Here is a 15244-nt window from a genome sequence, read left to right on the forward strand (position 1 = left end):
ATTTACCCGAGAATACCTGTCTCTCACTGACTTATTAGCAAAAGGCATACTTTCTAAGTGAATACAGTTGGAAGACCAGTGGAAACCACATAATGTGTATGGCCACAAGTTAGGAAAGAAAAGCATCTCACTTACGGAATGACATTTTTCCAAGCTCCGCGAACCAAAGTTTAGAACTCACTCTAAAAGTAGAGGAAATCCATAGTCAATTCTTGTCCCCAAATCCAGAGGCTCCTTAGTAGTCACAGGGGATCCTGAATGCCATTCTCACACAAAATGGCACAAGGGGGCCAGGCACGGTGGCTCCTGCTTGTAATCCCAGGACTTTGGGAGGCGGAGGTGGAAGGATCATTGAGGCCAGCAGTTCAAGACCCACCTGGATAACAGAGTGAGACTCCATCTCTACAAAAAGAATTTTTTTTTTAAATTAGCCAGGCATGGTGGCATACATGGCTGTGGTCCTAGCTATTCAGGAGACTCAGTGAGGCAGGATAATCACTGGAGCCCAGGAATTCAAGGCTACAGTGAGCTATGATGGCACCACTGCACTTCGGCCTGGCAACAGAGTGAGACCCCATCTCTAAAACAATAAAATATAAATAAATAAATAAAATGGCACAACCACCTGGATCCCTGTCTGGCACCCCCTTTGAGAACCAACCAAATTCTCAGAAAACAGCTCTCTTCCTTGCTAGCACTGTCAAAATGTCTAGAGATGGTGCCACCGAGAGGGCACGCCACAAGCCCTGAGACTCCAGAGCATGACTGTACATTGTATTTTTATTAATTTTTATTTTTATTTATTTATTTTTGAGATGGAGTCTCACTTTGTCACCCAGGCTGGAGTGTGGCAGCACAATCTTGCCTCACTGCAACCTCTGCCTCCTGGGTTCAAGCAATTCTCCTGCCTCAATCTCCTGAGTAGATGGGGTTACAGGTACACACCACCATGCCTGGCCAATTTGTTTGTTTGTTTGTATTTTTAGTAGAGATGGGGTTTCACCATGTTGGCCAGGCTGGTCTTGAACTCCTGACCTCAAGTGATCTGCTCGCCTTGGCCTCCCAAAATGCTGGTATTACAGGCGTGAGCCACCGCGCTGGCCTCTGTGCATCATACTGACTCGTCTTTAGTCTCTCCTGCCCACAGGCTGCTGCTTACCGTCATCATCCTCTGATGTATTCCACTCTCAAGGCTTTAAGTCCCAGCTGAAGGTGCTGGTACAGTTTCTGCTGCATCACCAGTTGCTCTCACTCCCGCCCTGAGAGCCAGGCGTTCAGGATTTAGTTAGATCATTGCTGAACCTCTGTCACAAGCAAGCCACAGCACAAGGCACTGCATGGGCACAAAGACGAGTATGATATAAAGCCTATCTTCAAGGAGTTTAGAATCTAGTGGGGAAGATTGTCAATGAACAGTGGATTAAAATTCAAGGCAAGGAAGTAAAGGCTGGAGAGACAGACATGGGAGCTGATTGGAGAGCACAGAGAAAGGAATGTTTCCTTCTCTGATTACAGGGAGCTTTCGCCAAGCAGGGCAACATTGGAGCTGAGCCTTATAGCATACAGGGTACTTCATTGGGCAGAAATGGAAAAGGGCATTCAGGCTGAAGAGACACACGAGTGTGAAAGTGCACAATGTCTTGGAGAAAGTTCAAACAAGTTTGGTTGGAGGTTGCCATGGTTTAACAGCAGTGGCCAGGTCATGGGTGGAAAGTGCAGAAGTCTTGGCCAGCCCAGGGCCCGCCCACAGAGCCAGGTCAGAATCTGCGGGGGTTCTTTCCACGAAACGTAGATCCCTGAGCTGGGAGTCACTGCTGTGTGGCTGCCATTATGCGTGGAGAGCATTAGATTCCTCGGGGGGACAAAACCCATGGGAAACCTTTGCTGCAGGAGCCGTAGTGGGCTTTGAGCAGAGGTGAAATGTGATCTCACCTGTGTTCTGGCATTAACTTTGCATTAGAGAGGAGATGGGAGCCAGGGACAGACTAGAAGCTATTAAGCTCTTAGGAACGTCCAGGTGCAGAACAGGAGAGAAGCTGAGTGTGACCTAAGCTGTAGTAGCAGAGAAGGAAGTAAGTCGATGGACCTAGGAGACGGGGAGAGAGAACTGTAAGGGGCGGTGTCAAGACAGGGAAGAAAAGAGTGAAACCAAGGACAACGGTGAGGTTTGGAGGCTGGAGGCCTGGAAGGAAACTGGTGCCAGGAACACAGAATATAGAGGAGAAAGAATCAATCTAGAAGGTTGAGCAGTGGCAAGTGGGGCCTATGGATTTGAGGCACAAATAAGAGCACAGGGAGATGTCTTACAACAGCCCTGCGGGATTCAGTTCTCTCCAACTTACACAAACTGCAGAAGCCATATGACCGAATCCCACAGCAAAACATTTTGAAATGAACCTGAGGCTGTTTTTTTTTTTTAATAAATCGCCAACATTTCTGAAATCAAGTCCACGTCATCGAATCAATCTGCAGGGCTTTTTGCCATCTTTATGCCTCTGAGAGAGAGGCGGGACAGAGAATTCAGTGACGGGTAGTTGTGGGCCTTGGCAGCTTCTCTTCTAAAGAGAAAAATAGGCCCCCGCGTAGAGAGAAACACCACAATCAGACATGGAAGACAGCTGTTGTCCTCTCCCATCAGGCATTCTTAATGACAAAGCTGAGTTTATCAGAGTTAGACATCTAGCCATAGAACATGATGGAATGTGTAGAATGGCCATGTGTACGTACATACACGGTGTCACCAAGCTCACAAATGATAGAGATGAAATCCATAGCAAAAGCCAACTCTATTTAATGCTCACTGCATGTAAGCACAGTTCTAAGCACCTCACCTAAATATTTATTATTATTATTCTTTTCTAGATGAGGAAATCTAGGCACAGAGAGGTTAAGTAACTTGCTCAAAGTCACACAGCTAGGAAGTGATGAAACCTGAACACAAACCCATACTATCTGGCTCCTGAGGGCTTCCCCCTTAACTATTACGTCTGCTTTACAGCCCAGGGTCCTGACTCCAGGGTCATTCTACAGAGCAAGGAGGTATTTTTTTGGAGGGAACTTTTCAATACCTCAATGCTGTTATTACTCATTAAGTCCTTTAGTCTTCTCTCCAGGGGTAGTTATCTGACCATGAACTGCCTTTGCTTCTAGTTCCTCAATTCCAGTCATAAATGTATCTGACAACCAGTGTCAGAGCCAGAGAAAGACCAGAAGCTGAGCTAGACTATTTGTTGGCCCAGATAAGATCCCCAGGCCAGTGAGCACTCTCTGACTGTCTGGCTGATAACTGCCCTTCATCAAATGAATGAATGGGGTCTTTCCCAGCTTCTCATTTTTTCCCAAGGCTATCACACCCGAGAGGTGGGAACTGGGTGAGCCCACATCCATTGTACGGCCAGACGGGGCAGCAATCCATGGCTCTCTGGAGGCAGCTGCCACAGGTTATTCTACTGTAATACTTTCCTTCCTCCTTTATGCCACTCATGAAACTCCACTGCCAGGACCCCTCAGTCTCTCCGGAGACAGGCGCAGAGGCTCACCTTACCCAGTAAATGCATGAAGTGAGCCATGACATTCACAGTGGGAGCAGTTGCTTTTCCCAGAATCAAAAGAGGAGCACAGTGGAAGTGAGGGAGAGAAGTCACAGAAGTTAAACAAAGCCACAGAGATCATACTGAAAGAATCTGGGGCCTTAAAAAATAAGCAAGATTTAACAAAGTGAAGCAAAGGGAGATGGTGTTCCAGGAAGAGGAAATAGCATGATGAGACCCAGGAGTATGAGAATAGACTTCTCTGAGAACAAACGGTAATCTGGCGTGATGAAATGGATAAAGAAAAGCGAAGAGACGCAAGACCTAAGGCGTAGCTGGGGCTCGCCCCAGGGGCTGCAGGAGCCATACCCTGTATTTGGAATTTGGGCTGGAGGCAAAAGGAAACTGTCAGTGATTTTGGAGAAGGAGAGGGCCATAAACAGAGATAGAAAATAATTCTGGTGCCAAGTGAAGGACGAAATGGAGACCGAGTCAGTTACGACACAATTGCTGAATCCAGATTAAAATAATAATAATTATTATTAAAGGAATCTGAACCAGGACTACAGCTCAGACTTTTGAAATAATGTAAATCCCTGAGCAGGGAATTGCTGTTATGTGAGCCACTGTTACTGATAAGAGAGCATCAAATTTCCCCAAGGTGTGAGGCAAAAAAAGATGGAACTCTCCCCTGCTGTGGGAGCCACAGCACATCTCACCTGCAGTCTGGAAAGAAAATAACTCTGGATTAGAAAACAGATGGAAGCAGGGGCCTTGCCAGAAGCTACTACAAAAGGACGCATCTGAGAAATTTGGACATCAATTGATTAGAAAGGAAAAATCGAGTTAAGCAGTAGAATGAGCCCTCTCTTTGAGCTCCAGGCCACTGCAATAGCAAGAACCATAGAGGCACAGGAGGCAGCTGCCCTCACTGGCCAGGTGCTCTGGCCATCACTGGCCAAAGAAGAGACCCTGGACTGGATGATCCCAATCACTCTAAGCTATGCTCTGAGACCACCGTGGAGGCAGGGTGCATGCTGCCACTAGAGCTGGGGCACACCACATGGAGACCCACGCCCTCACCTGCTATTTCTGTGAACAAAGAAAAGTTGCAGTGTGAACTCCGAAAAACTGAGACAGGTCTCAGTTAATTTTGAAAGTTTATTTGGCCAGGGTTGAGGACGCACGCCCGTGACACAGCCTCAGGTGGTCCTGACAACATGTACCCAAGGTGGTCAGAGCACAGTTTGGTTCTACGCATTTTAGAGAGATGTAAGACATTGATCAACATATGTAAGATGAACACTGGTTTGGTCTGGAAAGGCAGGACAACTCGAAGTGGGAAGGGGGCTTCCAGGTCATAGGTAGATAAGAGACAAATGGTTGCATTCTTTTGAGTTTCTGATTAGCCTTTCCAAAGGAGGCAATCAGTTATGCATTTATCTCAGTGAGCAGAGGGGTAACTGAATAGGATGGGAGGCAGGTTTCCCATAAGCCATTCCCAGCTTGACTTTTCCCTTTAGCTTAGTGATTTTGGGTGTCCAAGATATTTTCCTTTCACACATGTTTGAGAGTCTACCTTGTGTTTACTAAATACAGTGTCGTGGGAGCATGGGATGGGGGTGAGGGTTGAAAAATTACGTGTTGGGTACAGTGGTCACTATTTGGGTGCTGGGTACACCAAAAGGCCAGACTTCACCACTACGCACTATATGCATGTAATAAATCTATACTTGTATCCCCTCAATCTATTTAATTTTTTAAATTAAAATAAATAAATACATTTAGTGTCAATCTGGAGTCTGAGAAACAGTACCAAGAAACTGAAGCTTGGTTGTGCGTGCCCTGAGCCTGTCAGGGTGGAGTGCCACCCTCTTAAATGATTTGTTTATTTTAGGGCCAACTCTGTGACGTGGAATCCACACAAGATGATGGGAGTCCCTTTGCAGTGCTCTGCTCTCCTGGTTAGAGAAGAGGTATGTCTCTCCTGACACTGTGTCCCAGTCTGTCCATGGGCTTTGACTGTCACTGTCACATAAAATGCGGTTGACTTTCTCTGGAAATGTCAAGATCACTGGGTCTTCTCCACGGTGCTACTCACATTCCCCAGAGAGCCCTTTCTAGATTCCTGTCTGCAGGGTGAAGGTGTGGTGCCTAATGGGGAAGAAAGGATAAGAGGACCTCAACTTTCAGAACGTAAACTTTGACCTAATCTCCATGTTTTCAGTATGATACCCCTTTCCTCAGCTGTTCCTGCATTCCCCCAATCCAGAGACCCTCTATGTCACTCTCTCAAAAATTTAAATTTCCAGGTTTCTTTTTTTTTTCTGGAATCTGAGAGGAGATCGTTTTTCCTATATAACAAATATACATGATATAGGATTAAGGGTAGTGTTAGGATCCAGGTACATAACATGTATATGTATGTGTGCATGTTCTATCTCATGATTACAGTCTATCTATTTAATATTTAAAGCCATGTTCAAAGTGTAGGGAAGCTGCATCCTTATTAACCAGAAAAGAGAAGCAGCATCAATGAGCACTTTCATTCAAGATGGTTCTGTTGACCAGGCCTAGGGCCGTTCTCAGTAGGTGAGTACTGTTGGTCAAGGCCACTGCATCTCCCTTCCATGACTCCAGGCCGGACCCGTAGTTCCTCACTCCTGCATTTATTTTGTTGGTGAAACCCAAATAAGGAGCTTCAGATGATCCCCATTCAATTTTCTCTTCTTAGCATTAATAAAGCAACCCCAGATTAAAAGAATTTTTAAATGTTGATCTTCATTTACTTTTTTTTTTTTTTTTTGAGACAGTCTCATTCTGTCACCCAGGCTGGAGTTCAATGGTGTGATCTTGGCTCACTGCAATCTCTGCCTCCTGGGTTCAAGTGATTCTCATGCCTCAGCCTCGAAAATAGCTGGGACTACAGGCACCCGCCACCACACCTGGCCAATTTTTGTGATTTTAGTAGAGACAGGGTTTCACCATGTTGGCCAGGCTGGTCAAGAGCTCCTGGCCTCAAGTGATCCGCCCACCTCAGCCTTTCAAAGTGCTGGGATCACAGGCATGAGCCACTGCGCCAGGCCAAATATCTATCTTCATTTACTTAAAAATATTTTGCTTTTTTCCTAATTATATGGTTAATACATTATTTTAGAAAGTTGAGGCAGAACAGAAAATATAAATAAATTGAGTCACTTCAAATTTGTATAACTTAGGGATAACCATTATTACAGTTGTTAATATTTTCTCCCACAATTTTTTCTAGAAATAAATATATTTAAAATGTATAAATATATATTTATACTAAAATTGCTATCATCTACCTCATGTACCTCATATATACATATTGATTCTTCTTTATATTTTACATTATATTGTGAGCATGATCTTCCAAAACCTGATTTTTAATGGCCTCATATTATTCTATCACATAATTCAATGAACCATATCTCTCTTTTGTTTTTTTTTTTTTTTTTTTTTGAGACGGAGTCTTGCTCTGTCACTCAGGCTGGAGTGCAGTGGCGCGATCTCGGCTCACTGCAAGCTCCGCTTCCCGGAATGAACCATATCTCTATGGTTAAAATATTAACCAATGTTTTACAGAGTGACTTGATAAAATCCTTAAACATATACCTTTGATCACATTCCTGATTATTTTCTCAAAGTAGACTCCTCAAAGTGGGAGTGCTGGGTCAAAGAGTGTTATTACTTCTGTGGTTCTTAATACCTCCTGTTGTCAACTTCAAATTTACACAGCACGCCTTCTGTGTCCTCATCAGGAATAAAAATATGGACACAGGATTGAAGACAGAAACTTCTCCTCAAAATGAGATGAATGCATTGGAAAATATCCTTTTGGACTGGTTTTTCATCAGTTAAAAATACAGTCCAATGTATTATCATCTGCCCTAGCTCATGCAAACCTCAGCTACAATTACTTCAAAGGAGAAAATAAATTTTTGTTATTTAGATTTCAGCCAGATGTTTTTACAGTGGCTCCCATCATTTCCTTACAGACCAAAAAGGAAATGTGAGCCGGAGGAAAATAGAAAGATTTGGAACTGATTAGATGACTGCGTCGGAAGGACCTGCTGACTGGCAATTTGATGTTACCCAGGATAGAGCCTATGGCTTGGTACCTAACCTGTACCATTCGAAATATTCACGGACTGTTTGAGTAAAACATAGAAGCTTATTAATGTTTCAGATGAGAGGAGACTGGGAGGTAGAGTAAATGTGTGTAGGGATGGAATCACAACACAAGATGATTTTTACAGACTGGAGCAGTGAGCCACATCCAAAAAGGGACATTGTTATTGGAGATCATTGTAAGGCTGTGCTCTTAGGTCCGTGTATACCATGGTTATAGTTTGATTGGACAAGGAAGGCTTGTTTCTACAGCTAAATTGTTGGACTTGTGAAAAAGGCAAAGGATTTTAGCTCTGCAGGGTCAACAACGAGTCAAGAGAAAAATGCCGCACAAAGTACATTAATGAAATACAGGAAGTGGAATTTCAGCAGGAGAAGGTGGTGGTCTCCCACCCTCCTCTAGTTAAACCACACCTGCTGTGCTCTGCTTAGCTTGGTATCAGATTATCCATGGGGTTCCATCAAGCTAGAGCCCAAACTGTGGGGACCAGTTGGTAAACGTGTAAGAGGGATGATTGAAATAACTAAAGATGTTTAGCCTAGGGAGGAAAAGAAAAGAAAAGGGCTGAGAGGAGGATGGCAGCCTTCACCATTTAAAGGACTCTCAAATGGAAGAGATTGGAGTTTTCGTTGAGGCTTTGGGGAGCTGGTTTAATAACACCGGGTGGTAGAGATTTGACGGCAAAATCAGAACATCTGACTTGGGTTCAATAAAAGGAACACTTCTAAAAATTAAGCTGTCCAACAATAGGAATAAATTAATAAGGGAAGGTGATTAGAGAGATTGGACAGCCACTTATTAGTAAGGGTGTAGAAATGATTCCTTCATTGAGTAGGAATAGAGTAAACGAGCTCTAAATTCCCTTACAAATCCAAGAGTTTATGATGCTCTGACAGCATTTGTTTATTGGCATCCAAGGAATAGTGCTGTTCCATAAGATGGTAATAAGTGTTCCCCAATAAGAGAGTTCTCAGTTTTAAAAAGGCTGGAATATATTGGTTTTGAGTTAAAAACAACTTACGTTATTTCAGGGCTTATTGGGGCCCTTAATATGCTGATACGTATTGCACTATCTAAAAAGAAAGATGAGATGATATAGAGTTTCCTAAATTTATCTGAGCACGGGAATCTCTTTATGTACAGCAACTATTAGTGTGTTTTAAATAGTTTGGGACAGGATGGTCTATAACTTTTTCATGGCTCAGGACCAGGACATCATCTCACTAAGGCCTTCTGTAGGGAAAACAGCATCCCTTTTGCTTGTCATGTTGTACAATAATGAGACTGTGGCTCTTCAGCATTTTTTTTTTTTGAGATGGGGTCTTTCTCTGTCGCCCAGGCTGAAGTGCAGTGATGTGATCTTGGTTCACTGCAACCTCCACCTCCTGGGTTCAAGCAATTCTCCTGCCTCAGCCTCCAGAGTAGCTGGAACTACAGGTGCCAACCACCACGCCCGGCTAATGTTTTGTATTTTTGGTAGAGACAGGGTTTCACCCTGTTAGTCAGGATGGTCTCGATCTCCTGACCTCGTGATCTGCCCGCCTCGGCCTCTCAAAGTGCTGGGATTACAGGTGTAAGCCACCACACCCGGCCATCCAGCTTTTTTAGGGCTCACATGTTTTTGAGTTGTTTTTTTCTGTCACAGCAGGAATAGGTCTGATCCATTCAGCATTCCACACTCTCTGAGGTGGTCTTCCTTAGTATTGATGGCACCAAGGTGTGAGCTTGCATGGCCTGAGGAATAATGGTACAAAGTTTTTGTGACCATGAAACCAAATAAAAGCGAGTGTTGCAAATTTTCACCTTATTGGTCTTCAAGTGAATTTTCTTTTTCGAGTTCAGTATATTTCTGCTGATCTAATACAAATACATCATATTTAATTTTTCTTATTCTGAAAAATAATGAATGGATTCCAATATATGTGAAGCCTAAACTGCAAGGTAGAGTCCAGTTCAGTTGTCTACCATTTCAGCACTCCGTCTTTTCAAAACCAAATTAAAATTGTAGTTGCATTGCATTGTGTTTTAGTGTGGACAGTTTTCAGAAGTGTTCTCACTTCTAACTTCAACTAAGTTATGACACTTTAGTCTTGTCTTCTTTTGTCATGAGTCACAAAAGAAACAAAACCAAATGCCAAAGCTTTTGTAAAATCACAATTAGACAGAAGAGAACAAAATAGTCAAAGGCTTCCAGTGTTTCGTGACAAATTGAAACACGGGGTTTTTAGTGAAGAGACTGGCGATACTATTTTAGTCAGAAAACATGATTCAGTCACTATTCTATGGAATAATTCAATCATTTTGCTGCCCATTTCCATAGTAAGGTTACAGTGCTGGGGCAAATGAATGGCCATTGATGATGCAACTTTCCACTTAACTATCTCAAGGAACTGAGTATGTGAATGCAGGACTGAAGCTCTGACCACTCTTGAGAGGGGAACATGACATTTCAAAGATTGGTTATTTAAATTCACCTCAAAATTGCAATGTGTGGTTGTTTTTTGTTTTTGTTTTTGTTTTTTTTTAGATTTCAGCATATAAAAATGATAGCAATGAGCTGTCTTAAAAGCTATGATTTCCAAAGGGAGCTCAAACTCCCTGACAGCTAAATGATAAAGTACTTGAACTAGATATGGATGGAAATACTAGAAGAACCACACTAATAATATTTCACGAAACCAAAGAGTTTCCAAAATATTTTAATCATGACAAAACCAGAATAGTAGGATGTTCTCCCAAAGAAGGGGAACCTTTAAATATAAATGTATGCTCTGGTTGTGATTTTTATTTATCAGTTGATTTTTATAAATGTCTTCTCTTAAAAGGGAGAGTAAAAGTATAAATGTGTCCTTGCTAACCTCCGTGACATTTGACCCTAAGCCATTGATCCCACAGAGTTGACCGTTACAACAACCTAGACACTCCTGTCCAGAATTGGCCCCATTCTTTTTTTTAAATTGATTCGTACTGTTTTCTTTCTCTAAGACATGCAATGTCTCTTACTTTTATTTTTTTCTTATTAATTTTTACCAGCATAAATCTAATGAGTAGTCAGTAGAATTTACTAAATTTTCTCTTCTCTCTTGTAGGGATTGATGCAGAATTGCAACCAAATGCATGCCTCCTACCTCTTTCAGCAAGATAAACATTATGACCTGTCCTATGACACTGGAGACAAGGCCTTACAGTGCGGACGCCACGTTGATGTTTTTAAACTATGGCTGATGTGGAGGGCAAAAGTGAGTGTGTATGGACCAGCTAAATGTCAACTAAAAACAGAACCTTTATCTGGTGACCCCTATTATGAAATGTCAAAAAAGTGATTTCCAAATTGAAATTCCTTACCCAAGATTTGCTTTCTTTAAACTTGCATCTAAGTACCTTCATTCGACATGAGGAAAAATATAATCAAATCCATCATTTGTTTCTTTTCTAGCCAAATTGATTCAAATGCTCACTCATCTAGAAAACAAACGCATTTTGCTTTATATAGCAGAACACCTTGAATTTTAACAGGTGTTTATTGTTATTGTCGTTGGTTTTTATTGCTAACTTGGTTTTTACCCAGTGATTGATCACCTGGGTAGGTGAATGCAATCTGAAAGTATAGGTCTGGAGAACAAAAAAGAAAAGGTAAAAAGCCCACCATGATAGCTTATTTTTTGACATTTCAAGGGATAACCTCTAGTTACAAAGCTTTTTTTCCCCCCAATCTCCCGAAATACCTAATCACCTCCTTTTATGTGGATTCTGTGTTTCCCTCTGAATGTTAACTGTAGGTGATACCTCTTTTTTTTCAGTAAGGAAAACTCACTAACAGTGTGCAGGACTTGCTTGGACCTAATTGTAACCTTCCAGGAGACTACATTTATGTTTAAATGTAAGCAGGCTGGATAGGTCAAAGATTTTATTTTTAATTTTGACCAGATTCTTAACTTAAAGGTCACAAATTAGTGCCTGCACATCCGGCTTCATTTATCTCCTGCAGGAGATAAATAGACAGAGCCAGCTGTATGTACCGTAGAAACTCCAATGCAAAAAGAGAATTCGAGGAAACCTGCCATAAGAGAGAAAGGGAGCGATTAAAGGTGTCAACCTTAATAACAGAGAGAGTCTCTCTAAGAGAAAAGATGTTGATTTGGAAATAAAGCATTGCAATAGGAATACATATACCATAGTAAACTCTATGCACATTCAAAGGAGGTAAAGGAAGACAAAGGTTTTTAAAGGAAGAAATGAGGAAGATTACATAATTGTTTTGAGATAAATATCCTTGGCTACAAAGATCAATAACAAGGGTGATGCCAGTCTGAGGCTGGATAGGCAATTGCTAGGCAGATGTCCTTGCAGAAGGATTTTTTTGTATGTAAGGTTGTGGTGGCCTTTGAGCAAGGTTGTAATTTTTGCAGTCTTCTGTGACAGTTTTTGTTATCTAGTATACAAGGCATGAGAACCCTCTCTTCATGGTATTCCCTGGCTCTATCTATCAGGATTTTCTTAGCATTAGTGACTCCATTTTGATTCTAACGACGTTCACAAGGGAAAGCTGGGATACCATGAGGTCCTTTATGCTTGGTGGAGAGGATATACATTTGGCTCTAAGGTGTGTAAATAGCCTACTTAAAGAGGTAACATGCTCAGTCCCATAAGAAAAAGCAAATAATTTGGTCAGCAGGAGTGAAGTATACCAGGATAAGACCAGTGAATGGGTTCTTCCACAAGTCTGTGTAAAAAGGTAGGAACCATGTCCACGGCAATGCATTCCTTATGTTTTGTTTATAATTTTTTTAAAGTAACCTAAATTACTTTAAGCAGTTTAGATGATGGGGTTCTTCACAAGAAAAAGAGGGAGTTTTCGAGTGAAGCAATGTGACCCACAAATATTTTGTGGAATTTCCTTTAAGTCCATTCTGGCAAAAAGATGCAGTTTAAACAGAAAGACGGTCTTGCTTAAAGAAGAAATAACTTTTGGGTGGTTTCCAAGGATGGCTGGACTGTACATCCTTCAGGGAAGCCTCCTTAATAGTGTTTACTCCAGCTGAACTTTTTTTACATGTTGCTAAATATCAGGCAGCTACAAGAAGCTAAATATCAGGAGCTTTACATGAAGTGAAGCTCCACTGTGTTGCCTGGTAACGGTGGGGCGATGGGCCCCCTTCCTCTTTTGAAAATTGACAGCCCAACAAGGACAAGTATCTGGTCCCCGCCACCCAATGGGAGACTCATTCTGCTAGCAATGACACTTTCATTTGGAAGAAAAACCCAAAGCAATCAAGAATGTAAAGTATCGATGTACCTCCAAGCAGCTTTAAAATAAGCAGGGTTTTCATTTCATTGATTGGTGGGAATTACAAAATGATGAATGTAAATATCAGGTAACAAGCTGAGGAAACCTTGATCTCTGAATATTGTGCCAAGTTCCCTCTTACTTCAAGTATCATTCTTTGTGTCTTTTTTCCCCTGTGGTGTTTTTATTAAGATAATGATCATCAGCGATATTTATAGGAAAACGTTTCTCTCACGGTTCATCAGTTTCTGCTGCTCCCTTTCCATCTGAAGCCTCCTCTCCAGCAGGGGCAGCGCAGGTTCTTAGAGAAATAACATGGAGGGCATCAGGTGTGAATCCAGCAGCAGGACCAGATGAAGCCCAAAATAAAGGCAAGGGCCCCATGAAGTCACCAGGGAAGGGGATGAAAAGAGAAAATCACAGCCTCTGTGTTACTTATTCTTTTACTTCCTAGTGGAAACACCTCAGGTATCTAGACATCTAAGCTGCAAAAACTTCCATTTTGTTTTTCATTCTAAACCTTTGTGAATTTTTTTTGAAAAATGAAATGATAATCATTATTAAAGTAATAAGCTAAGTCCTACAATCTAGATCAAAGGTGAGGAAAATTGTACTCTCACAGCAAAGCTCTCTCTCTAGCCACACTGGCCAAGGAAGAAGTCATCCTCTTCCCACAAGAAGAGCCATGAAAAAGTTGGCTATGATGTGAATCTTGCCTCCCCACAGGAATAAGAAAACAATCTGGAAAAGAGTAAGGAGGAGGAGAGGAAGAACATAGCATTAATTCACTAAACCCTCTGTTATCAGACATGCCTGGAGAATTCGGTATTTTCCACATTTTCTCCTAAGATAAACCCCATGAAAAATAGCATAAGTATAAATTATTCTTTGAACTAATCTGCTAGTGACTAATGGAGCTAAAAGCACTGATGACAGCCATCATATTAAGTCCAAATTAAGTTGATTAGAACAAATTTATGCAAAAAAATAAGACCCCTGATTTAGGATGCTAAGAGGCATACTAGCTGGTTAAGATATGGATGTTTATCATCAGCAAAGGCCCAGTGCCTACCCTCGACTCTCCTCTTACGGAGTCGGCCTTTCATTTTGTCTGCATTTTATTAAATAATCCTAGGACCTAATGATTATTTCCCAATGTTGACATATTCCTACAGTGGATAAAACTCAGTAGCCAACAAAAATAAGTAAATAAACTTAAAATTACATCTCCCCCCAACCTTTTTCTTTTTCTTTTTCTTTTTTTTTTTTTGAGATGGAGTCTTGCTCTGTTGCCCAGGCTAGAGTGCAGTGGTGTGATCTCAGCTCACTGCAGCCTCCATCTCCCGGGTTCAAGCGATTCTCCTACATTCCCTTTTTAGGCCTACAGGAATGGCTTCATTTATAACAAGCAAGATTTCATAGCAAATCTCTGTGTGTGTATGTAGTCATACAAATCGTCAGTTTTCCTTCTGGTTTTTTTATGATTAGCTTTTCTAATTAAAAATATGGATAACAGAGGGACTGGCAAATGGCTGAGGAAAAACAATACTAGGAAAAATTATTAAAGGGAAATGGACATCTGACATCCTTTGCTGAAAATGACTGAATGTTTACTTTCTCTCTAAAATATTAATTTATTTTAACAAGTAGCTATTCAGCATCAATCATCGTGTCTAGTACTGAATGGGATAAGGAGGCTCTCATTTTCCAGACAAGATAAGATAAATGCACAGAAATCCATCATAAAAGACAGATTAGGACTGATCACAAAAGAAATCCAGATACATCTGGGGAATTTAAAGGATGGAGAGCTCATTCCTAGTTTAAGAATCAAGGTGATTCACAAAGAGATGACCTTTGAGATAGGACTTGAACAGGATAGGTTGAAGAAGCAGGATTTCACCCAGCAGTGCTGTGAGAAGGCCATTCCATGGAGTGGTTGAGTAGGAGTTCAGTGCATATTATGAGAGTAAGGGAGAGTCCAATTGACTGAAGGGCGACTTGGGAGCTACGTTCCAGGTGAAAAGTAACAGAGCCTGAACTAGGGTGGTAGCAGCAAAAATTGAGATAACAGCAAGGGATTCGGTAGTTATTTCAAAGACACTGTCTCTGGGGCCTGTGAATGTTTATAAAAGCATTTCAAGAAGCAGAGAATGATCATGACCAGCTCTCAAGATGTCAAACCCCAAGACCACATGGAGGCAGCAGCTGAACACTTGGATGGTGAGATTGCTGAAGTATTTAATGAATGAAAGAATTTTGAAGAATCTCCTG

At 41.6% G+C, this 15244-nt stretch overlaps 1 protein-coding gene across 1 annotated transcript in view; it reads left to right on the top strand.

Annotated features, from left to right (window-relative positions):
- GAD2 (glutamate decarboxylase 2) overlaps nt 1-15244 on the top strand; it is a 91999-nt gene that overhangs the window by 62944 nt on the left and 13811 nt on the right. The window contains exons 12-13 of the mRNA XM_055274927.2: nt 5428-5506; nt 10773-10922. Coding sequence (XP_055130902.1) covers nt 5428-5506; nt 10773-10922 — 229 coding nt within the window. The remainder of the gene's footprint in view (nt 1-5427; nt 5507-10772; nt 10923-15244) is intronic.

Source organism: Symphalangus syndactylus, chromosome 4, assembly GCF_028878055.3.
Source record: "Symphalangus syndactylus isolate Jambi chromosome 4, NHGRI_mSymSyn1-v2.1_pri, whole genome shotgun sequence".
Taxonomy (NCBI): domain Eukaryota; kingdom Metazoa; phylum Chordata; class Mammalia; order Primates; family Hylobatidae; genus Symphalangus; species Symphalangus syndactylus.